The sequence below is a fragment of the Lagopus leucura genome, unplaced genomic scaffold, assembly GCF_019238085.1.
Source record: "Lagopus leucura isolate 7727_CA_CO unplaced genomic scaffold, USGS_WTPT01 Super-Scaffold_100030, whole genome shotgun sequence".
Lineage (NCBI taxonomy): Eukaryota > Metazoa > Chordata > Aves > Galliformes > Phasianidae > Lagopus > Lagopus leucura.
This window is the reverse complement of record NW_024962281.1, coordinates 7756502-7777913: the sequence shown is the minus strand read 5'-3', so window position 1 is coordinate 7777913 and position 21412 is coordinate 7756502. Positions and strand designations below refer to the sequence as shown.

At 57.6% G+C, this 21412-nt stretch overlaps 3 protein-coding genes across 6 annotated transcripts; 1 reads left to right on the top strand and 2 right to left on the bottom strand.

Annotated features, from left to right (window-relative positions):
• Nucleotides 1-1173: 1173 nt before the first annotated feature.
• SIMC1 (SUMO interacting motifs containing 1) lies at nucleotides 1174-7592 on the bottom strand. Of its 4 annotated transcripts, none has more exons than XM_042881473.1 (10): nucleotides 7515-7592; nucleotides 6177-6905; nucleotides 5722-5942; nucleotides 5259-5328; nucleotides 4688-4827; nucleotides 4179-4352; nucleotides 3555-3683; nucleotides 2439-2595; nucleotides 2275-2359; nucleotides 1174-1601 (listed from the first exon to the last, which is right to left on the bottom strand). In XM_042881473.1, exons 1-10 carry the CDS (start codon nucleotides 7584-7586, stop codon nucleotides 1381-1383), a joined length of 1998 nt encoding a protein of 665 aa, XP_042737407.1. In that variant the 5' UTR covers nucleotides 7587-7592; the 3' UTR covers nucleotides 1174-1380. The 4 variants fall into 4 exon arrangements, with proteins under 4 accessions (XP_042737407.1, XP_042737408.1, XP_042737409.1 ...); XM_042881474.1 differs by having other exon boundaries at nucleotides 5722-5939; XM_042881475.1 differs by lacking the exon at nucleotides 7515-7592 and adding an exon at nucleotides 7121-7218.
• Nucleotides 7593-7692: 100 nt separating this feature from the next.
• THOC3 (THO complex 3) lies at nucleotides 7693-10653 on the top strand. The gene is made up of 6 exons (XM_042881615.1): nucleotides 7693-7876; nucleotides 8224-8380; nucleotides 9163-9367; nucleotides 9706-9867; nucleotides 9954-10054; nucleotides 10396-10653. The coding sequence occupies exons 1-6, from the start codon at nucleotides 7694-7696 to the stop codon at nucleotides 10557-10559; spliced, it is 972 nt and encodes a 323-aa protein (XP_042737549.1). The 5' UTR covers nucleotide 7693; the 3' UTR covers nucleotides 10560-10653.
• A 1648-nt stretch (nucleotides 10654-12301) lies between these two features.
• CPLX2 (complexin 2) lies at nucleotides 12302-19766 on the bottom strand. Its single transcript, XM_042881773.1, has 4 exons — nucleotides 19677-19766; nucleotides 14447-14554; nucleotides 13839-14014; nucleotides 12302-13724 (listed from the first exon to the last, which is right to left on the bottom strand). Exons 2-4 carry the CDS (start codon nucleotides 14475-14477, stop codon nucleotides 13527-13529), a joined length of 405 nt encoding a protein of 134 aa, XP_042737707.1. The 5' UTR covers nucleotides 14478-14554; nucleotides 19677-19766; the 3' UTR covers nucleotides 12302-13526.
• Nucleotides 19767-21412: the final 1646 nt, after the last annotated feature.

Here is a 21412-nt window from a genome sequence, read left to right as displayed (position 1 = left end):
TTGCAAAAGGCTGTTCTTTGTGTGATATTCTTCTTTGCTTGAATTTTTGTCCTGGATCTCATCAGCGTATCAGAAAGAAGTATCTGTAACTGGTCCTTCTGGAAAGCAACTTCTATACTAGCCTGATGGCAGAAATCTTTTCTAGTGGAATATAAGAAAAATACATCAAAACTGAGTACATCAAGCAGGAGAAACAGCTTCCTGGGGCAAGGAACGTTTGGTGTTTGCACTGTTGGAAATTCTTCTGGCCTGTTACTTCAAACACAACTTCACCTCTCTCTGGATGGCATACCTCTGGATTAAAGGGAGATGTAGAACAGATCACCCATTGCACACCTGGTGTTTGGAGAGAGGCTTCCTAAAGAGCCAAGGGTCATGGCTGGCTCTAACTTGTGAAGTTTTAGGCTGAGACCAGACTTCTGCTAGGTGCATGGCTGCATAGCCAGTTCCAGATCTACAGTGCATTCAATGCTCCTTTCAGGACTACTGCATTCCTGGCCATCGCTGCAGCTCTGTTCTCCTGCACTCTGCTCTCTTAAGGCTCTTAATCCTGCTCTCTGGAGCATGCACTGCAAAATGGCCGAGCTGCCAGGGTTTGCCAAGCACAGGGGCAGATCAAAGGGTGATGGGCAGATATGGAAGTCCTACTCTCATTTGCAGGGAGATCAACGTCTGTTTCTGATGAACTCGGGACCTTCTGTAAAAGTACCAACTGCTCTCTGAGCTCAGCTGGCTCATACTTCAGTTGGTGGCATTGGATTTGCATTCAGTGCTCTTCTTGGCTGTATGTACTTGACTGCACTGCAGATACTTCAGAGCATTCTAGAAGATGTGCAGCCCTTCTAATGGGTGCTGCTTGTCCAGTCCCATCTCTTGACATGGCTGAGGTACCTTGCTTGAAGTCACGTAGATGTATTTGATTTGCAACAGAAAGGCTCATTCCTGGAGGACTGACAGGTGTGAGATCTTGGCACTGAGACTCTTCTCTCTGTATCCCACACCCATGTTTTTGAGAAGACTGTCAACTTTTCCTGAGCACTGAACAAATAGCTTGGCATCGTGCTTGCTGTGCAAACTACCATCACTTCATAGCTGCTTTAGTCTAATGCCATTCCAAGGTACAGCAGCAGAGCTTTGTGTCTTTTAAACAGGACACCAGGATGGAAGAGCCAATAAATACAGAAGTAATTTATTTTTCAAAGATATACAAAGTACTTCATAAAACTGTAGGATGAGACAAGTTTGAAAGGAAATTCTGAGACTTAGAAACCAGATATTTTTTTTCCCAAACGTACAACAGGACAGATGACATGGGAATCTGCAGTATGAGACAGGACTCTGAATTCATAGCTTTCCTTCCTGCTACAGTGGTTGGCTCCATCAGGTAGCAGCGACAGTGAGAAACAGTTTTTTGAGCATGCTCACTTTCTCCTTGAGCTGCACAGGGAAGGGTTCCTCCAGGATCTGCTGCATTCGTCTAAGAAAGTCCTTTACCTTCAGGTGGATGTCCAGCTGGCTGATGTCATCATCATCTTGGAGCTTGGGCTTGGCTTTCTTAATGATCAAGTCCACCCGCTCACTGAGTGAGCTCCGTAGGTGCTCTGCAAGAGGAAATGCTGTTGGGGGAGGTAACACAACGGGTTGTCTGACCTGTTAAGGGTCAGACTGCAGAATCCCTTAGGCAGCACTGTGCTGTGGTGAAGAACAGCAGGGAACTGTGCAAAGTCTTTCGTGGCTATCCTTGATACTTCAGCTTTGCACTGATTTCTCCTGCTCAGTCTGCACACAATGTCTGCAAAACCTTGAGGGAGCAGGGCTACATAGCTCCTCTCTTCCAGTGTTAGTACCAGACTGGACCAGTGGACCCTGGAAGAATTCATTGGGCTTAATGCTCCAAATGTGCATTTATCTATGAGAGCCTTAACCCTGGTAAAGCAGAAGAAGTTGGCAAGAGACTTTTAGGAATGCTTAAATATTTTTTACTTGCCCTACCCTGTTCTAAACCAGTGTGTGTGCAGCTCAGTTGTACTCTGCAGCCAGCTTTGCAGAGCTGGGGTTGATGCTGTAGGATGTAGGCTATTTCTCAGCAGCTAAATGTGTTGTGTGCTCTGCATGATGCATTATCATTTCTTTGCTCTGAATGCAGAGAATAGTTACCAGCAAGAATGGAAGCACATTATCTTTCTAAGACTGTGGCTGTGAGCTCAAGAGCGATGAGATGAAGAAGTATTCCTTGGACTGTTCTGTTTATTAAGACCAGATCAGGCTACTTACCTGCTATTACATTTTGGTAACTCAGCAGCAGCAAGCTCAAGTACTGCAGCAGCTCATCCCATTTTTGCCACGTAGCTACTTCATCCTATGGCAATAGATGGTATTTGGTTTTATGAGTGGTTTTCTCAGGAGATGCCACAGAAGGGGGAAGGATGGCTGGTTACCTGGTATTGCAGCAGCACAGAGGAGTGGCCTAGAAAGTAGAGGATCTTGGACAGAGACAAGGGCAAGCTTGTGGGCACATCACAACTGTGCTGGAACATCATCTCTAGCAGTTTGCAGCGCAGCAGGTTGCTCTCCATGGTGTTTAAGAGGGCTTCCCTGCAAGACAAATATTTACTCTGGTGGAGACAGCACAGCCTGTCAACAACTACTGCAACAACTACTTCAGTGTATTCCTCGTCTCCTGCTGATGCTGATCTGGTCAGGGGTGGGTGACAGAAGTGTCTGCCTTGCTGTACAGTTAAAGCAAACCCACCAATATGACAGAAAGCTTTGTTATGCAACTCGACTTATGGGCATGTTTCCAGTCCTTAGATCTGACCTGCTGCAAACTGAGGTTGGTGTGGTCTGTGAAACAAGCTTAGCTGTTTCACCTGACCCTGCCCAGCATCCTATGCAGAAATTATCCATTCCTGCTGACTCACAGGGAGCATAGCCAAGCAAATGTGAAGTGGGATTAGCTGCCAGTGAACTACAAGAACTGTCCTGCAATGAGTGACAGCTTGGTTAGAGTTGGACTTGTTTAGACTGGTGTGTGCTCAGAGTGAGTTTTGCTAAAAATATCTGAACAGGCTGCTTGCTGGGATTGGCAAACATGAGTTTGGAACAGTTGGGGGCCTAGTGGTCTCATGTCTGTTAGAGCCAGTCAGGCCCCGTGTGTTGTCTTTAAATACTATGCTTCTTACCAATGCAAACAAAAGCACATCCAGGTAGTGCTGTAGGAAGTGTATTTTGAGTATTTCTGTATTTCTCATTGGCCCCTGGGAATCGGTGATGTGTCTGCTAGTACTTGACTGTGCTGATGTGGATTACTGCTTTTTAGTCCTCCTTGTAGTTCTATGGTGAGAGAACCGGTTTTCTCAGCATCACACTGGCCTGGGATAGTGCCTGGGGATCAGCTGGTAATACTGATGGGATCTCTCAGTCCTACAGCTGTGTTCATGCTGGCTGGATCAAAAGCAAGTCTGTCTTTCTATGCTCCATACTTCTTAATGAACCCAGAAATAGGGAGTAAGACTACTGCCCAGAAAGGAGATGCTGCTTTGCACATTGCTCACCTTTGGCTCCTTGTGGGAATATTCAGTAAAAATGGGAACATTAGATCTGCGATCTTGCAGGAGCTGCAGTTGGGAGATCTGTCCACTTCCACTGCAAAGGACAGCATCCGCTGGAGGAGGAGCATTGTCCTAGGTTAGAAAAAGAGTCAACAGTGTGAACGAATACCCATTGGTTTGCACAGTTAAACACTGGAGGTGGCTAGTTCAGCCTCGTGCCTTAGGATCATCAAGGAATGCAGCAGGTTACATTTGGTTTGCTTCCTACAAAGCCCTGTGTTGTCTCTTAGAGTACGTTAAATCTGATGCTCTTGGAAGCAGAGCCATTTCCCACATGGACATTAGGGAGGTCACAGTGGGTGTACTGAGCATTAGTGGGGCAGCCTGGGCTATGGGCTGAGAGCTCTGGCCTCATTTAAGAGGAAAGCACTCAGTGAACCAGCTTCCTGCCAGGCAAGGAAGTCTCTTGATCCCCAAGTCTTTACTTGCCCTAGAGGAAAATGCCAGGAAAGCTGAACACAGGTACAACCTCTCTTCCTTGATAAGATAGAGCCAGAGGATGGACTTCCTTCTCTGACTTGAACCCCATATTATCATCAGCAGGGAGCCAGGATTTGTGGGACTTACTTCTGGGCGAAGAATGTTGGTGGAGTCAGCTGTGCTTGGTCAGTGCTGGCTGGCTGTGCTGCAGGTGAGTGATGTTCAGCTCCTGCTGATGAGCGTGTCACTTCTTGTGTCTGCTCCTGCAGCTGGAAGAATCTGGCTCCTGTCACTATTGCAACCAACCATTCAACCACCTCCCTGGGACAGACACAGGAATGTTAGATGGGCCTGGCTTTGCTGTGTTCTGACCTCCAGCTCCACTTAGAGCTTGGAGAAAGACACAGAGGAAGAAGGATATGTCTTGATTGGACAGCCTTTTTTTAAAAAAAAGTATGCTTGTGACTGATAATGCCCTTGTATTGTTTGTGATTGTTTATGGTCATAAGCATGCTCATTTTCTTTATAGCTAGCCCCTACCTACACTTTTTGAAGCTTGTTTCTTGAAAAGTCTGGACTTGAGTCTCAACAAACATTCCATAAGCTCCTGCCTCTGCAGCTAATTAGAGTACAGGAGAGGAGGACGCGTCCCTTACTTGACATTGTTGAAGCATGTATCACAGGAAAGCACTTTCTTGCTTATTGATTTCTGCAGCAGCCTCACGTTTTGATGGAAGTCATCCTCCAAGGTCTGCACCACATATTGTAGGAAGAGGAGTCGTCCAGGGAGCTTCTCCTGAGGGCAGATAGAGATGTTGTGAGCCTCATGGAGCTGCAGGGCAAAGAACACCAGGGAATGTGGCTTTTTGGGAATGGGGTGATGTATGTGACTGAGGAATAGCACATCTGTTCTTTAAGTGGGGCTGCATGGCTTCAGCAATGCCCCAGGGCGTCAGCTGGGGCTGTTTGACTTGGGCTTCTCATGTATTGCTCCAGTTCAAAATGCTTTTGTCTGCTGCTGTGGTTTCTTCAGATTCGTCAACCTGCCTGCAGTTGTACAGCATGTTAAGGAGTACCATGGATAAAAACACTTGCTGCCTTCAGCTGCAATAGAACTGCACATCAGACTGAGCTGTTGTGCAGCAGAGCAAGGCCAGGTGATGCTATGGGGCAAGCACCAGGTACTGGGTGATCCCTGCCTAATGTGACACATGCAGTGCTGAGTACCTGGCTCTCCATGGTGTATTTCAGCAGCGTCCAGTCCCATCCTACTGTGGTGGTGTTGGCTGGATGGAGCCTGCAAGAACAGCACCATCTATTTGTGCTGAGCTGCCACACTGGCTGCCTTGAGGTCAGGCAGCCTGCACCCCAAACCTCCCGTTTCTGCCTCCCGTGTCTGCTTGCTGCTGTCCCGTTTTCAGCTCTGCCTTCTTCCTTTCTCCTCCCGTGTCGCACCTGATGGGCTGTACTCTATGAACAGCACTGGCACACCTGTGGCCTCATGTCACATTCTGCTGATTGCAGCACAGCAGAGGCAGCAGAGAGCTGTTCTAGCCCGTACTGCAGGCTAGAGGACCATCATGCATTACAGGGACACTTACTCTCTGTTCTCTGGTGAGAACTACACAGGATGACCCTTATACTGGGCACCTAGCCAGCCCCAGGGCATGGTGGCAAAGGGAACACGTACATTTGGATTTTCATCAGCAATGTGTAGGTGTTCTGGAGGACCTCCTCCTGCTGAGAGTTCAACAGGATCTGTCTGAGCAGATGGGAGACGATCTCTTTGGGAGGGCAGTGCTGGCAGGAGATGAAGTCACTCAGAAAATGCAAGGTTCCCTCCAAGAAGTTCTCCTCCATGGTGGTGCGTACCATGCTCATCTTACTGCTGGGGATGAGCTTGGGTTTCTGCTGTGTGCAAGACAACGGGCAACAGGTGAAAGCCAGCTCCCCGTGGTACAGAGGAACCTAGCTGTGATTTGAGGCCCACCATTAAGAGAACTGCAATAACCAGAGATCCCAATGGCCTGGCAAAGCTTCCCCTGAAAGGGGAAGTGGAGCAGGGGCATCCCGTGCTCCATCCTCTGCCACAAGAACTGCTCTGAATGGACTGGGCTGGGCAGGAGTTGCTCTGAACCCATTTACCTGTGGTGCTTCCCTGTCAGATGCTGCACCATAAAAGAAGAGGTGCTGGACTCCGCTCCTCCTGAAATAGCGCAGTTTGTTTAGCCAGACCATGCTGTCAGCTTTAGTCCTGCCTGAGGTCACTTGTTGGATTGCTTCTTGTGAGCCACCTGCTTCCAGAAAAGTCCCGTTGGTCCTTCGTGGGCTCTTAGTGATGCTGGCTGGAGCAGGGCTCAGTCTTGGGGGGAGCTTCCTTGGCTCGAAAGTAGGGGGAGTCTCCTCTATGCCATGTTTGCTGCCATTGCTGTCCAAGATGAAGGGGGATGGTGAGAACAGCACTTGGTCCAGCTGCATGATGGCCAGGGAGCTCGAGTCAGTGTTATATGTGGTGGTGCTGAAGCTTGGTTCCAGGCTGCAGAAGGAGCTGCGGTGGCTGGAGACAGGAGAGAAGCTGCTCTTGTTCTCCACTTTTACTGCTGTGCCTGTGGCAGTACTGGGCTGTGTGGGATAGCCATGTAAGGGTGCTACAGGGATCAGCTCTGGGCTCGTCTCCACTTCTTGCTTTGTGCTGAAGCAAAGCTGGGGATGGGACGTGTGTACGATGGGGGAAGCAGACACCTGGTCCTGGACAGTACAGTCTGCAGCAGGGGGAGGACTGCAGGTGTCCTCCTTCGTCAGGTCAATGATGGGGATGTAGTTCCATGGCAACGGCTCTGAGTTTGTGTCCTCCTGGGTGAGATCGATGATCTCCTGTGGGGACGAAAGGGTCAGTGGTGTGAGCAAGGATAGTGGCTGGGTGCCTCAGTCCTCCCCTGCTCACGCAGGACAGCAGCCCGGTGAACACTCAGAGTAAAGCAGGAGCCTCGGCCACGGGGCTGGGGCAGCCCTGTGCCCCGCTGACAGCCCGGCCCGTGCTCTTCTCTGCTCTCCTCAGCTCCCCCAGCCTCCCCTGGGCCCAGCAATACCTTCACATCCATCGCACGGCAGCACAGCTGGGACACCGCGGAAACTTTTGTAAAGACGTACAAGAAAACCAATTTCAATCCATTTTTCCTGCCCGAGGCCTTCTGCCTTCCCTCGGGAGGGCCGCGTGCAGCCCGGCCCCGATGCCCGCTCCGGGGGAGCCCCGCGGGGCCGCTGCTCGGCGCGTCCCCTCGTTACCGGGCAACAACTGCCGCGGAACCGCGGCCGACGGACGCCCGGCAACCCCCCGCCCCGCGTTCTGCCCCCTCCGGTCTGCCGGGGGTTGCGGCCCCGAGGGACAGGGCGGGAGAGCGGCACTCCGCGCGGCAAAAGCCCGAGGACAGGGCAGAACCGCAGCGCTCCGTGCGGGAGCGGGGCGCCCGGCCGCAGACTCACCGCGGGGGGCGGCGGAGGGGAGCGGCCGCCCTCCGAGTCCGAATCGCCGACGAGGACGGCGCCGTCCGACATCGCCGCCGAGGGCGCCCTCCGCGGGCCGAGCCGGGCCGTGCCGCGGCGGCGGAAGCTGCGTCAGGGCGGCGGGGCGGGGCGGGCGGTGGCGGCGCGGCGGGGCGGGCATGGCGCTGTCGCCCTACGTGCAGGCCATGCAGGAGCTGTTCCGCGCCAACACGCGCAGCCGCGAGTTCCCGGCGCACGGCGCCAAGGTTCACTCCGTGGCCTGGAGCTGCTGCGGCCGCCGCCTCGCGTCCGGATCCTTCGATAAAACCGCGAGCGTCTTCCTGCTTGAGAAGGACCGGCTGGTGAGCAGCGGGAGCGGGCCGGGAGCAGCGCTTGGGGCTGCGGGCTGCGCCGGGCGAGGAGCGGGTGTGGTGGGGCTGGGAGCTGGAAGTTGGGAGCTGGGAGTTGGGAGCTGGGAGTTGGGACCGGGCGAGGAAACTGGAAGGAGAGACGGAAATGGGAGCGGGATGCTGGGCAGGACTGCCAGCCGGCACCGCTGAGTGATGGAACGGCTGCGTTGGAAGGGCCCAGAAAAGCCCCGGAGCCCTGCCGTAGGCTGGCCGCCACCTCCTCGTTCGAGCTGCCCGGGGCTCCATCCGTGGCCTTGGGCACCTCCAGGGGTGGAGGCACGGCTCTCTTCTTTCTCCAGGTAAAAGAGAACAACTACCGCGGCCACGGTGACAGCGTGGATCAGCTCTGCTGGCATCCCAGCAACCCCGACCTCTTTGTCACTGCGTCCGGGGACAAAACCATCCGCATCTGGGATGTCCGCACCACCAAGTGCATCGCCACCGTCAACACCAAAGGTGGGTCCCTGCCTCCCCGGGGGTCGGTGACACAGCCCTTCCATTGGTGCTGGTGATTGAGGGGTCTTTGCGTACTGCTTCTAGTGTTGTATCGCACTCAGCCAGCTTCAGCTGGTGTAAGGAGCACAGCGAGCACGAGGGCTGCTTTATGCTGGTGTCAGGACTGGAGGCACTGCTGAGCTGTGCTGGTGGCTGTTAAAGGGCCATGGGAACTTGTCTGGAGTCTGTGGGCAAGAAGGTTGGAGGCTGGGGAACGTGTGTTTGCAGAGAGAGACGTGGCAGAGGTCCAAGTTTACATGGATTCATAAAGCAACCATTCACATTAATGGTTTGACCAGCCCAGCTACCATCTCTGGCCTAAGAAATCTCTGTCTTCCAACAGTTGGGGTTGAGAGTAGAGTAGTAAGGTGACATATCTGTAGCATTCCTTGGGCCTCCCCTCGTTCACACGCACGTGCTGTTGGTTGTTGGATTTTCTGGATACTGCTGGGTTGAGAGGGTCTTTCGATATGACCTTGCTTGGTGGTTGCTGTGTCTAAAATGGAAAGGCTAGCAATGCAGTCCTAGTGGCTTGAAGCTACAGTTCTCAGTTTAATTTTCAGTGCAGAGTTTCAGTGTTAAATTGCAGACCTGGCAGTTCTTCCCATCTGGGAGTGATTCAGAGTTAGTGGAGCACACCGTGGCCTCGAATCAGAAATAAAAGCCTCCTGTCTGCTTGATACGCTGTGGCTCTTGCAAACTGCTGTGTGGCAATGGGACCTGCTGCTTTTCTGTCCCTCTAGGGGAGAACATCAACATCTGTTGGAGCCCTGATGGACAGACCATTGCAGTGGGGAACAAGGATGATGTTGTCACCTTCATTGACGCAAAGACGCATCGCTCCAAAGCAGAGGAACAGTTCAAGTTTGAGGTGAATGAGATCTCCTGGAACAACGATAACAACATGTTCTTCCTCACTAATGGGAATGGCTGCATCAACATCCTCAGGTGGGTGCCTGTGGTGAGTAGGGTACCAAGGCTGGCTGCCCTGGTGCATCGCTGCTTGCTGAGGCAGATTGCAAACCCCTCTGCTGCTTCTGGGGAGCCAGAGTCCCACATCCCAGTGATTCCCAGTCACTACGATGGGAGCAAGCTTGCCTGGAAGGAAGTTGCCCCATTCCTGGGCTGGACTCTCTGTATGTGACTGTGATGCTTTTCCTTGTTCACTTAACACTTAAAGTTTCCAACAATGTCACCCTGCACTGTTTTGTCTCACACCTGGTCTCTTTTCACAGAGATCCTGTGCTTCTCTCACTGCTTCCTGCCTTCTCTCTTCATCTCCACAGCTACCCAGAACTCAAACCCATCCAGTCCATCAATGCCCATCCTTCAAACTGCATCTGCATCAAGTTTGACCCCATGGGGAAGTACTTTGCCACAGGCAGTGCTGATGCTTTAGTCAGCCTCTGGGATGTGGATGAACTGGTGTGTGTGAGGTGCTTCTCCAGGTAGGTAGTGCTGTCCTGGAGTTTGCTCCCCTCCCCAGTGACTGTCTGGGGGATCCCTCACTGTCTGCTTTGCTCTACTGCTGCAGGCTTGACTGGCCTGTGCGAACACTGAGCTTTAGCCATGATGGGAAGATGCTGGCATCGGCATCAGAGGATCACTTCATTGACATTGCAGAGGTGGAGACAGGTAATGGTTTGCTTTTGGGGAGCAGTAACGAGGGAATCTGATGGAGATGCGCTGGTTTAGCTGGGAGGGCACTGGAAGAGGCAGTTTACTTACCAAGAGCTTGGCTGTGTGCAGCAGAGCACCAAGAGGGGGAGCCTCTGCCTCATCAGACTGCTGTAGATATGCATGTCATGTCTATGCCTTGTCACCAGGAGATTAAAAGGCGCTGGAGCAGCATTTGTTCCTCCTCTGCCCTGCGTGGGAGGGAAGAGGCAGGTGTTTAGCTCTGCTTTGTGCTACAGGTCAGCCTGCAGTGGAGAGCAGGAGGCTCTCCAGGCTGATGTGGGCCCTTTTCTATGCAGGAGAGAAGCTCTGGGAGGTGCAGTGCGAGTCCCCTACCTTCACAGTGGCCTGGCACCCGAAGAAGCCTCTGCTGGCTTTCGCCTGTGACGACAAAGATGGCAAATACGACAGCAGCCGAGAAGCAGGCACTGTCAAGCTCTTCGGGCTCCCCAATGACTCCTAATGGAACTGCAGCAGGGCAGGGCACCAGGGACCGCGACACTTCCCCACCCTCAGGGATGGAGGAGAGCTTAGTTAGCATAGGACGGGGTAAGGATGTCGGTCCTCTCCTTACCTGCTTGGCATTGCCATCACCTTTGTCTCAGTTCCACGTGTGCTGCTCTCAGGAGCTTTTGTAAAAAGCAGCTCGTGTGCTGGTGAGGATGGGGGGTGCCAGCAGGGCTCCCGCACCATTTCAGGGCTGCCTCATCCCTGGGGCATGGAAGGTCTGTTCCAAAGGCAAGCGGCCAAAGAAAATCATGGAATGTGACTGCTGAAGGGGCCTCCTGAGATGAGAACGCTGCTCTAGGGCAGCAGTGTGGAAGCTCCAGCGGCAGGCTCCCCAGCAGCAGTGAGCTATGTGATTGTCCCTTCCGTCCTCCCCCACAGCCTGGTGATGAGGGCAGCCCTGGAGCATGGCCTGTCCCTTTCCTGTGCAGAGGATCAGAGGGGCAGTAAGGGGAGGGTGTGGGGGCATGCACCCGGGCTGTGGCATTTTTTTTGTATTTGTGGTTGTTTTTATAATTTTGATAAATCCTCTTCCATAACGAAGGTTCCTGGAGCTGCTGTGAGAGCAGGAGGAGATGAGCAGGGAAAGGAGCGTGGTGCTGAGCGGCTGCTTCCACTGCCAGCACGGTGTGGCAGTGGGTCAGCCCCACTGGCAGGGGTCCGTGTTGAGGCCTCGTCCCCGTCTCGTGTCGCCCCACCAGAGGGCGCTGTGCCCCCACACTGGGGACAAGATTCTGAAGGGATGCTGCTCAGAGGATGGGGACAGTCACGCACAACTGTCCCCATCCCATAACCCAGCCCTGCCCTCCCTGCTCCAGCTAGCAGCACCCACACGAATGGAGCAGGGCCGTGGTGGCAGCAGAAGACACCTGCTTGACCCACGGCTGCTGGCCTAAGGCTGAGCTGTCCCTGTGCCTCCCTGCCCCCAGGGGAGCAGAGTGGGGCTCTTCCCCACCGTGCGCTGGGTCACGTTGCAGGCACTCGCTGGAGAGGAGGTGCTGGCGCAACCTGCCTGTGATGGAGACCTTGCCCGCACGATCTCTATCATTTCTTAGCCTAATATTTCCTTCTGACAGAGGCTTTTCCAGGTGACTGCGCTGCTGATGCCGCCTGGGTAACAGCTGAGCTTTTTGCTGTTAAATGATGGCAAATCAGTCGAAGCTGAGGCTGGCTGCAGGCAGAGCCCTTCCGAGCTGTGCTGCATCAGGACTGCAGCGCCAGGGGCTGTGCTTGGCTGAGGGGTGTGAGGCACCCCTTGCTTGGTGTGTACCCCTGGCATCTGCCCCTATTTTGGGGGGAACTGGGATTGAGGTACCTCCAGCCTCAGCCCCAGAAGGCTGTGTCTGGAAAAAGAGCCGTTGCACCCTGTGGGTGACTCCAGTTATTATGGGGGAAGTCCCAGAGCCATGGGGAAGGGGCCCCCCTACCCATGGGTCTGCAGGATGGGCTGCAGAACCCTTTTGCCTTGTCCCAGCTCCATTGAGGGCGCTGGGGAACAGGAGGCAGCTGGGCTGAGGACAGCACTGGGGAACTATGGAGATTTTCCCTTCACCCGTGGCCTGGCTTCTGGGTGCCATGCAGGCTGAGGATGAACCCTGTGCCCTCCGGTAGTGCGTTGAGTGGCCAGGTCTCAGCCCTGGGGGGAGATGGAGCGGTGGGGAAGGTGACAGGGAAGTAAGGGCTGAGAAAAGGCCAGAGCAATGTACAAATCCCTTTATTTTATTAGTTTGTCAAAGACTAGTTCGAGCAGGATGGTCACAGCATGACTGCGAAGCCCCGAGCTGCCCTCTGCCTCCCTGGAAGGGCTGGGCTGAGCGGCTGGGGGCTGTGGCGGGGGAAGCATGGGGGTAGGGAGGACAGGAGCACGGTACGGCAAGGGACGGGCCGGGGCGATGGCGTGCCCCCTGTTGGGACGCAAGCAGCAGCTCCTGGGATGTACCCGGGCAGCTTAGCCCATGGGAGCTGTGTGCCCAGCGCCGGGGGGGGCAGCCCGGGAGACGCTCTGCAGCCCCCAGCCCCGTACTGGGTTTATTGCAACCCACGGGCACGGGGCTCTCGGCTCAGCGCTGCGGGCGGCCCCGGGGACTGCGGGGCTTTGGGGTTTGAGGCGTGAGCAGCGGACACGAGGACGCATGGAGCAACGGGGCGCACCCTGGCACACAGACACTAATGCGAGAACGGGGGCCAGCGGGGCCGAGACACGGACGAGCGAGCGGTGGGGACAGTGGGGACGGGGCAGGGGGACGAGGCAGGGGGGGTCCCTGCCCCGCACGCGCCTTTATACACGGTCGGCGGAGCGCGGCGCCTGCTCCTCCCGGTGCTGAAGTATTGCAGTCTAACTGATATGGCTTTAACTATGGGGCCAGAGATGCGGGAAGGGGGTCCCCTCCAACCCCCCGATGCTGCGGCACACCGGGCAGCCCCGGGGGACCCCCGTGCCCGGGGATCAGGGATGGGGGAGCTGCGGGCAGGGCGCCTGGCTTTGTGCTTTGGGCTTGGCCCGGGGCAGGATGGGGCTGGGGATGGCAGTGCTGGGGACAAGGGCGGGCACACGGAGGGCCTGCCCGGGCCCCCTGGCAGATGGGTGAGGGGAGGGTGTGGGCAGAAGGGCAGGGCTGAGGGCACGGGGAGCTGCCCCGGGGTCCGGTGGGGCGTGGGGTGCCCCCAGCCCACTGCCAGGTTACATCAGTGCATTTGGTCCCGGTTCGCCCTGTCCGGCCAGGGACGCTCCCCTTTGGCACGGCGTGGTCAGGGGGCCCTGCCTGGACAGGATGGGATGGTTTGGTCTGGTTAGGGGACAAGGGAGGGGCAGAAGATGGAGAGGGGATGCAGGGACCCCCCTGGGGCCAAGGGAACTGATGGAGGGGAGGGAGAGAGGAGGGCGCCCGTGCCCCAGAACCCCATGGCAGGGTCGGTGGTGTTGTTACTTCTTGAACATATCCTGCAGCGGGCCGGGCAGGTACTTGAGCACGGTGTCCAGGATGCTCTCCTCCTCCTCTTCCTCCTCGTCCCCGCAGCCCGCAGGGATCGCTTTCTTGGGGCGCGTCAGGCTGCCCTCACATGGCTGCTCCAGCGCTGCCTTCTCCTCTGCCTCCTTCTCCTCCTTTTTCTTCAGCCCATACTGAGGGGACACAGGCCCTAAGTGGGGCGGGCAGCACACAGTGCCCGTGCTGTACCCGACACCCGTCACCTCTTACTCCCATCCCCCCAGCAGCATGGGGAGCTGCTTGCCCACCTTGTCACGGATCTGCTGCCGGACTTTCTCCCGCTCAGCCTCCATGCGGGCGTGCTTGGCTTTCCGCTCCTCCTCCTGCTGGCGCAATGCTTCCTGCCTCTCCTCTTCCTTCTTCTGCGCATCAGGGTCCTTCTCCTCCTCGCCCCCCAGCATCTTGCCCATGTCCTTGGTGGCCCCTGCATAGCATGATACTCTCAGACAGTGCCCAGGGGGCCTCAGCTTCCACAAAGCCAAACTGGGCAGGGAGCCAGCCTGCAAGTATAGCCCGGGTCCCCTGATCCCCTGTGCCACCTGCGCCACAGCCGGCTGTGCTTGGGCTCTGGGTGCTGCAGGGATGGGGAGCGCCGCGGGCTGCCAGCACTGCCCTACTTCGGCGTCAGCCGGGGGAGACACTGGCAGCTCAAGCACTGGCACCCAGGGGACCTGCTGGGGAATCCCACACTACCGGGAGAGCCGGGATTCCCCCGCCAGGCGCTGCCGGCACCACTGACGGGAGCCCTGTAGGGCTCTGGCAGCCGTTTGTTCCCCCGCGGTGGCCCTCCCCGGCTCCATGCTGGGTGTGTTGTCACCCCACAGTGTAGCTCCCAGTGGAGATGCTCCCCACTCACCGCCCAGTGCTTGCTTCATAACAAAGTCCATGGTGCCGGTGTGTGCGTGTGGCTATGCCAGTGCCCAGCGCTCATCCACTGCTATCCGGGCTCTCCAACCAGGGCCACCTGGGCACAGAGAGAGGGACGCGGTCGGGGACGCCAAGCCTGGGGTCCGCACTGCCCTGGCACACAGGGACTCGGCCTCGGGTGGATTTCCCAGCCTGCTGCTGCCCGCCACAGAGTGGCACGGGCACGGGAGCACTGAGTACCACTGGAGAGGCACCCGCATTGCCACCAGCACGTCCCCCTGCATGGTGGGGGCAGAGCCAGCCTGGGGAGCACAATGTGACCCTGTGTGCATGTGCGTGTGTTGCAGTGCTTGGGCTCTGCGGGTGGGTGGAGAAGAGGCTGCCGGTTGGTTGGGACTGTTCTTTGGGGTTGCAGGCGTGTGTGTTTGTGTTTGTGAGCTCCATGCATGTTTGCACAGCTGTGCAGCTGTGTGTGCACAGGAGGTGCATTCACAGAGCTGTGTATATGTCTGGCCGTATGCATGTGTACAGATTCATGGGGTTGGAGCTGTGTGTGGCCATGCAGCGGGGGGTTGCAGGCTGCTTGCAAGGTTTGTGCATGTGATTTGTGGGTTCACAAGCTGTGTGTGCATGCGCTCGTGTGTGTACAGGTGTGCAGGTTGCGTTTGCGTGCTGGGTGAATGTGTTTGCACACCGGTGGGCTGCATGCTGGGTGTGTGTATAGCATGGGGGGGTGTGTGCGCACTGCTTTGCAGCCTGTGCTGTGTGTGTGGGGGTGTTGCAGGCTGCTGGCATGCTGCGTGTGCGCGGGTGGGATTGCAGGCTGCGTGTGCACTGCGTGTGCATGTAGGAGTGCTCTGTGTGTGTGTGTGTGCGCCCTGCGTGCCCTGTGCGTGGGCGAGGGCTGTGCTGATGTTGCGTGTGCACTTTGCAGCGTGCGTGTGCCCAATGGGTGCCGCAGCCCCAAGGATCTCCCCCAGCTCCCCGGGACTCCCGGCGATGGGGAGACACCCTCCAGCCGGGGGAGGGGGGCGCCGGGGAAGTTTGTTCCCTCCTGCGCTCAGGGGAGGGTGCGTAGGGGACACCGAGGACGGAAAGGGTATATGGAAAACGCGGGGAGCGGGACGCGGGCGCCACGGGATGGAGAGCGCGGGGGCACCGCGGGATGTTGGGGCGCGCGGGGGGCGCGCGGACACGGAGGACGCGTTGAAGGGAAGAACGCGACATGCGGGGAACACAGCGGGTGCGGGAGCGCGGGGACACGGAGGACACGGGACGGGGGGGAGGACGCACCGCGGCCGCAGGGGACACGGGGACGCGGCACCGCCGGGGGACCGCGGGACCCCCCCTCCCGCCCACTCCTCCCCCGGTGAATGCGGTTCGCCCCGCCCGGTGCCGCAGCGGCGGCGCTGTCCCTTCAGCACCGGCACTCACCGGCTCCGCCGCCGCTCTCGGCCGCCGCCGCTCCGCCCGCCCCGCCCCGCCCCGCCCCGCCGCGGCCCGCCCTCCGCCCGCCCCGCGCCGCACGCGTAGGCCCGCCCGGGGCGACACCCCCAGCCCCGCTCCGCTCTCGGTCCCGGAAGAGGGGAAAAGAACGGACTACGGCACCCCCCATCCACCGAGAGCGGCGCCCCCGGGGAAACGCCGCCCCCGCCGGGACCACCCGATCCCGCAGCGAAGAGATGGGGGGAGCAGCCCCCCGGCGTCTGTTAATGCTTCACCTCCGCAATCCGTGGAAAAGCCAGGCACTTCCTAGCCGCAGCCACCACCAGCCGTCCCTGCATCCCGCACCAAACGAGCCGACCCCTTCAGCACCGCGCACCTGAGCCTCTGCACACCTGCCAGGCCTTAATGACCCCACCGTGACTAATTGTAGAGCTGTGGGGTGCCGCGGGACTTCTCAAAGTCCCCGATACATCGCTGTGGCCTGCGCAGCCACACAGAGCTCCCAGCCCCACATTTTGTAGCACTGACTCCCCTGGAGATGCTGGGGACGCGCAGTGACCTTGTGGCCCCCGTACTCCCATGGCTGGGGCAGAGCTCAGGGTGTGCAGATGTCAGGGCCATGTGAATGTCCCACTGCCCGCAGAGCTGATGCCCCATCCATCCAGCCCTGGGTTATCAGGAAGGGAACGAGCTCTTTGCAGATCAGTGGGATTCTGAGCCTGGCTGTGGGGACAGCTGGCGGTGAGGTGAGGCCCTGCAGTCCTGCACGGATGCTCACAGAAACAGCCCCTCTGTGGGGCACACAGCGCTGGGGGAACCCCCATGTCTGCCCTTCTGCTGCCACGCACTGCACAGCCTTGGTACAGGGAAAGCACTCCAGCACACATCCCTCCTGCTCACTGCTCCCTGCGCCCTCCACCTCTTCCCACGCTGACCAACCGCACTGTTTTCCTCCATCACGGAAAAAATGCCCTCTGCCTCAGCGCCTAACCCTGCTGTGAGTGCTGGGACAGGCCTTGGTCCATCCATCCATCCGTCCGTCCTGCAGCACCCCGCTCTGCATGCTGACGTCAGCGCTCCCGGCAGCCGGGCGGTGGGCGGGCGGCACCGCTCCTATTGTATTAAAAATAATACAGCGGAGCACAAATTCATTACAGATAAGTGTGACAGCCAGGAGGAATTAACGAGCCCGTCTCTCAGCGCCTGACAAACGCCTCCTTTTGTTCCTGGGATGGGTCCTCGAGTCTTTCAATCTTTGGAGATGCTTCAGCTCATTGAGCGCATCCTCCCCCCAGCAGCTCCCAGTGCGCCCAGGGACTGCTCCCAGTCGCAGCTCTGGGACTGCCCCCCAGCAGCGCGGTGCCCTAGGGTTATTTATGCTCCCCCCACCCCCATCTCTGCAGAAAAAAACCGCTTGGCCCTCTGAGTGGCACCGAGGGATTAAAAGTGGTTAACTCCATTTGCAAAGGCTTTGTTACGTCGGTTTTCCCTCGGCTGCAGCGCGAGGCGATGCGCAGCGTGCTGGCTGGGCGGCTTTTATCAGGTTGTCTTCTGGAGGTAATTGGGTTTTTCAGGAGCCTGTTTAAAATTCGTAACCCGGCCTCTTAAACAAAACAAAAACAGCGGCGGGGAACGGGGGAGAGGAGGCACAAAGCAGCGGCAGCTGCAGCTCTGCAGAGTGGTCCTGGCCTCCTCGGGGCTGGCACCTGGCAGGGACAGGGCCGGGGACAGGGACAGGACCACGCATGCTGCAGCATGGGGTTGGAGCTGACCCTCGTAGTGCAGCATCTGAGTGCGGTTTGGGGCATGCAGAGGGCAGGGGCAGCCCTGCCAACCTGGTGGTTACACGTGGAGAGGGTCACAGGGTCACCACCACACCGTGCTCCTGTTCCCTGCTTTCCAGCCTCAAACCCATCAGCATCAATATTGCAGAGTTGGCTGCATCGCTATCGCAGCCCCTTGGCATTGCTAATGCAGGTCACCCAGGGGAGCACGGGGCACCCCCAGCCCGGCCCTGCCTGCTGCTGGGTGCTCCAGGTGCCACCGGTTCCATGCCACAGGGCACAGCGTGAGCTGCGAGTGGGTGGAGGGGAGATGCTGCAGCAGATGGTTGGCGGGGCCGATCGCGGCATCGCACGCAATGAGGGACGTTCACATCCCCCGGGGGCCGCGTGCAGGAGCTGTGTGTGCACTGGTGCTGGCTGTGGGATGGGGCAGCGGTGGCCAAAGGAGCTGTGGGTGAGGAGAGGACCAAAGTTGCAGCCTCCAGCTGCTCCCAGCACAGTGTCCCAGGGGTGCAGCTGCTCTGCCCTCCTGAGCTGCCCTAAAAGGTGGCCTGTGCAAGAGCCATGTGGGGGATGGACGTCCCCTGTGCTCGAGCTCTGCTTGCTACCCTTCCCAGGGCTGACAGCCACCACAGCCCCATGACTCTGCCACCTACAGCCCTGCCCATGTCAGGGACACCAGCACCCTCCTGGCTGTGCACTGCAGCAGCAGCTCTCAGAGCATTGTGCGGCCGCTGCCTCTGTGCTGTGCATGGTTAAGCAGCGGCACTGCAGCCCCTCGCCGCTCATCTTGCACGGGCTGCATGTTAGTGGGCTGGGGGAGCAGCTGCCGCTCACTGCAGTCTGGCAGCAGGTTTTGCTTTGCTGCTTTCTGACCACCGGGGCTTTACACCTAGTTCCTTCCCACCGCACTCTGAATTCCACCTCCCCTATACAGCCTCTGTGCATCCAGCCTCAGTGTTGCACCCGCACCGCTTCCCCCGGTTCGTACAGCATGCACATCCCGAGCACTGTGCATAAAGGCACACTTGCACCGCGTCCGCCCCATCAATATTTATGGCAGGCACGCACACTGCACAGCTCTGCAGGGGCTGGCATGGAGCTGGGCGCAGTGCACCCGGCACCGCGTGGGCAGCGGACAAAAGCCCCCATGCAGCCCATATCCTCACCCCATCGCTCCTTGCCCCAGCAATTGCCTTTGGGGGGAGCAGCTACCCCATTGAACTGATCTACCATCCTGATTTACCATCCCCGTGGCCCTGGCAGGAGCCATCCAGAGCCAACGTTGGTGGTGGAGGAGGCCAGGGCTGTGCAAGGAGAGGATTCTCGGTGTCCCCCAAGCTCCTCTCCCAGGCTCATTGCTGGAGTGAGAGCAACCATGTGCCAAGGAAGGTGAGATCCTTCCCTCCTGGGAGGGCCACCCCACCATGGGAGAGCTCTGGGGGCAGAGGTGCCCCACGGAACCAGGGACACCTTGACCTCTGACAGCAGCAGATGGCTGCATGCTGGGGGGCTCAGTGGCGGCAGGGGGGACATCTGGGTGGCTGCAGCATGGTGGGAGCAGGATGAGAACCATGCTGGGAGCACTGGGAGTGGGGGACCCTGTGTTGAGGGGGAGCTAGGAGGGATGCTGCCATCTCCCCCCACTGAAGCCGCCCCCAACCCGCCTGCGCGCGGGGTTTCCGCTGCAGTGTGACGCCGGATGGGCATGGTGCCACTCCAAGAGCTGCTGGGGCTGTGGCCAGAAAACCATTCTTGGCTGCTGCCAGTGGAGTTTGGCTCATACCTTGCCCATCTGGGGGCTTTCAGAGGGAGAAAAAAAAAAAAAAAAAAAAAGTGAAAAAAGGAAAAATAAACCGAAAAAAACCTGCCCCTGTGTCCCTGCACCACCTGCAACATCACCGCCAGCTCCATGCCTCACATTCACCCAAACCGAGCCCTGCCAGAGCCAGAGCCAGAGCCAGAGCCAGAGCCAGAGCCAGAGCCTACCTTGGTGTGCGCAGCGTCCGTGGCCTTCAGCACCTAAAGCAGCGCTGCGAGGGGCTGCCGGGGGCGGGTGGGCATCGCAGGAGGGCGGGCCTGCAGAGACACCATGGCAAAAGGGTCAGTGATGGGGAGCAACCCCCTAAGGCACAGGGTGCTGGGGCAGAGGGCAAAAGGACGGGGTATCGCACCGCCCCTGATACCAAGCTCCCTGATAGCAAGGGAGTGATGCACTAACTGAGCCACCCCAGGGTGGGCAGGGAGGTGGCAGCGTGGGGTCTGTGCCCCTCTTGGACCAAGGATACGGCTGCTGCTGGCCGAGCTGCAGACAGACACCCGGCAGTTTGGATGCCTTCATTAATTATTGAGAGGGCTCTCAACTCTTGGAGGGTTTTAAAAATTGGCATTAACTCTGCATTCCTCAGTTTTCAAGTGATGAATTTCTTCTTCAGAGGACATAATGGCGAGTTAAAGTGAGCAGGCAAACAAAGCCCCAAACAAAGGCTGCAGTCTGAGAGATCCTCCTCTCGGAGCTCAACTTCAGCCTAACTTTGAAAAGCTTCTGCCTGGGGTTCTCCTTGTCCCTTTGCTGAATGTCCTTGAAGTGCCCCCATTGTGCTGGGGGGGCTCAGGGGATTCTCTTGGGGATGAGGCTGTGCAGAGACCTGGGCATCGTCTCCGAGTGATCTGTCCCCATAGTTCCACCCTGGTGCGTGCCATGCGTGCGATATGGGCCGTGGGATGCAGGAATCAGGTTCCTGGGGGTGTCACAAATTTGTCCTAGCGCAGAGCCACCTCCTTTCCTGCACCCCAGGAAGCAGGGGGTATTTGGCAAATTGTAGGTAAATAATGGCCCAGGGGAGAAGGGGGGGAGACAGACTCAGGGAGAGAGTGCTGGGCTGGGGGACGTGAAGCCGGGTTTGGGGATGCAGTGCTGGGTTGGGGGATACAGTGCTGAGTCTGGTAAGCAGCAGCAGGCGGGCAGTCAGCTGTTCACACTCTGGTGGGATCCCCACGGAGACCCCTGAAAGGCAGCTGTGTCTCCGGGAAGCACAGCGCTGAGCTTCAGCCTGGGAAAGGCTCGGCGGCAGCGTGAAGGTGACCTTTGCTGGGGACAAGCGCTGCCTCCTGCGGGATGTGGGAAGAGTCGGAGCCGGGTGGGATGGGATGCAGAGCGCCAAGGCTGGGGGCAGCTGGGTTTATGGGCAGCTCAGTGCCAGCGAGAGGAGCTGCGCTGGGATAGTATCAGACCCTGCTGTGCCGGCTGTGTTCTGTGGTGCAGATCAGCTGCTGTTCTTTGCTGAAGCCCCGGAGCGTGGCCAGAGCTGGGCACTGCCTGCACGGAGACGTGGGGAAATTCAGTCCTCGGAGGGTATTGGGGGCAATACCGGCTGGGTCATCACAAGGCACTGATTTTGGGGCCAGATCGATGTGGCTGATATTTATTTATTATTTTCTTTTCTTTTATTTTGATTTTTGTCTGTCTTTTTAACAAGCAGAGCTGGCCAGGATCACAGAGCCATATCTTACTTGGACAAATGGGGACAGGCAACAGCTCTGGCTGTCCATGAATCTGTCTGTCCAGGCAGTCAAATGCCAACCACAGCCAAGGCAGAGATGAGGTAAAGGGAAGGAGGATGCGATTGTGGCAGGACAGCCCTGGCTTGGGGCTGCAGTGTACTTGGAGCTGGAGGGGCTGTTTTTACCCAGCCCAGGGTAGGGCCACAATATGTGGGGCAGAG

Coding starts and splice junctions, on each gene's coding strand:
- SIMC1 (XM_042881473.1), bottom strand. CDS start 7,586: ATGTCGGACGGCGCCGTCCTCGTCGGCGATTCGGACTCGGAGGGCGGC. Junction 4,828..5,258: donor AATACACCATGGAGAGCCAG/GTACTCAGCACT, acceptor ATCTGCCCTCAG/GAGAAGCTCCCTGGACGACT. Junction 2,360..2,438: donor CTGTGCTGCTGCAATACCAG/GTAACCAGCCAT, acceptor CTATTGCCATAG/GATGAAGTAGCTACGTGGCA.
- THOC3 (XM_042881615.1), top strand. CDS start 7,694: ATGGCGCTGTCGCCCTACGTGCAGGCCATGCAGGAGCTGTTCCGCGCC. Junction 7,877..8,223: donor TGCTTGAGAAGGACCGGCTG/GTGAGCAGCGGG, acceptor TTCTTTCTCCAG/GTAAAAGAGAACAACTACCG. Junction 9,868..9,953: donor TGTGTGAGGTGCTTCTCCAG/GTAGGTAGTGCT, acceptor CTACTGCTGCAG/GCTTGACTGGCCTGTGCGAA.
- CPLX2 (XM_042881773.1), bottom strand. CDS start 14,477: ATGGACTTTGTTATGAAGCAAGCACTGGGCG. Junction 14,015..14,446: donor TATGAAGCAAGCACTGGGCG/GTGAGTGGGGAG, acceptor CATGCTATGCAG/GGGCCACCAAGGACATGGGC. Junction 13,725..13,838: donor GGCAGCAGATCCGTGACAAG/GTGGGCAAGCAG, acceptor GTGTCCCCTCAG/TATGGGCTGAAGAAAAAGGA.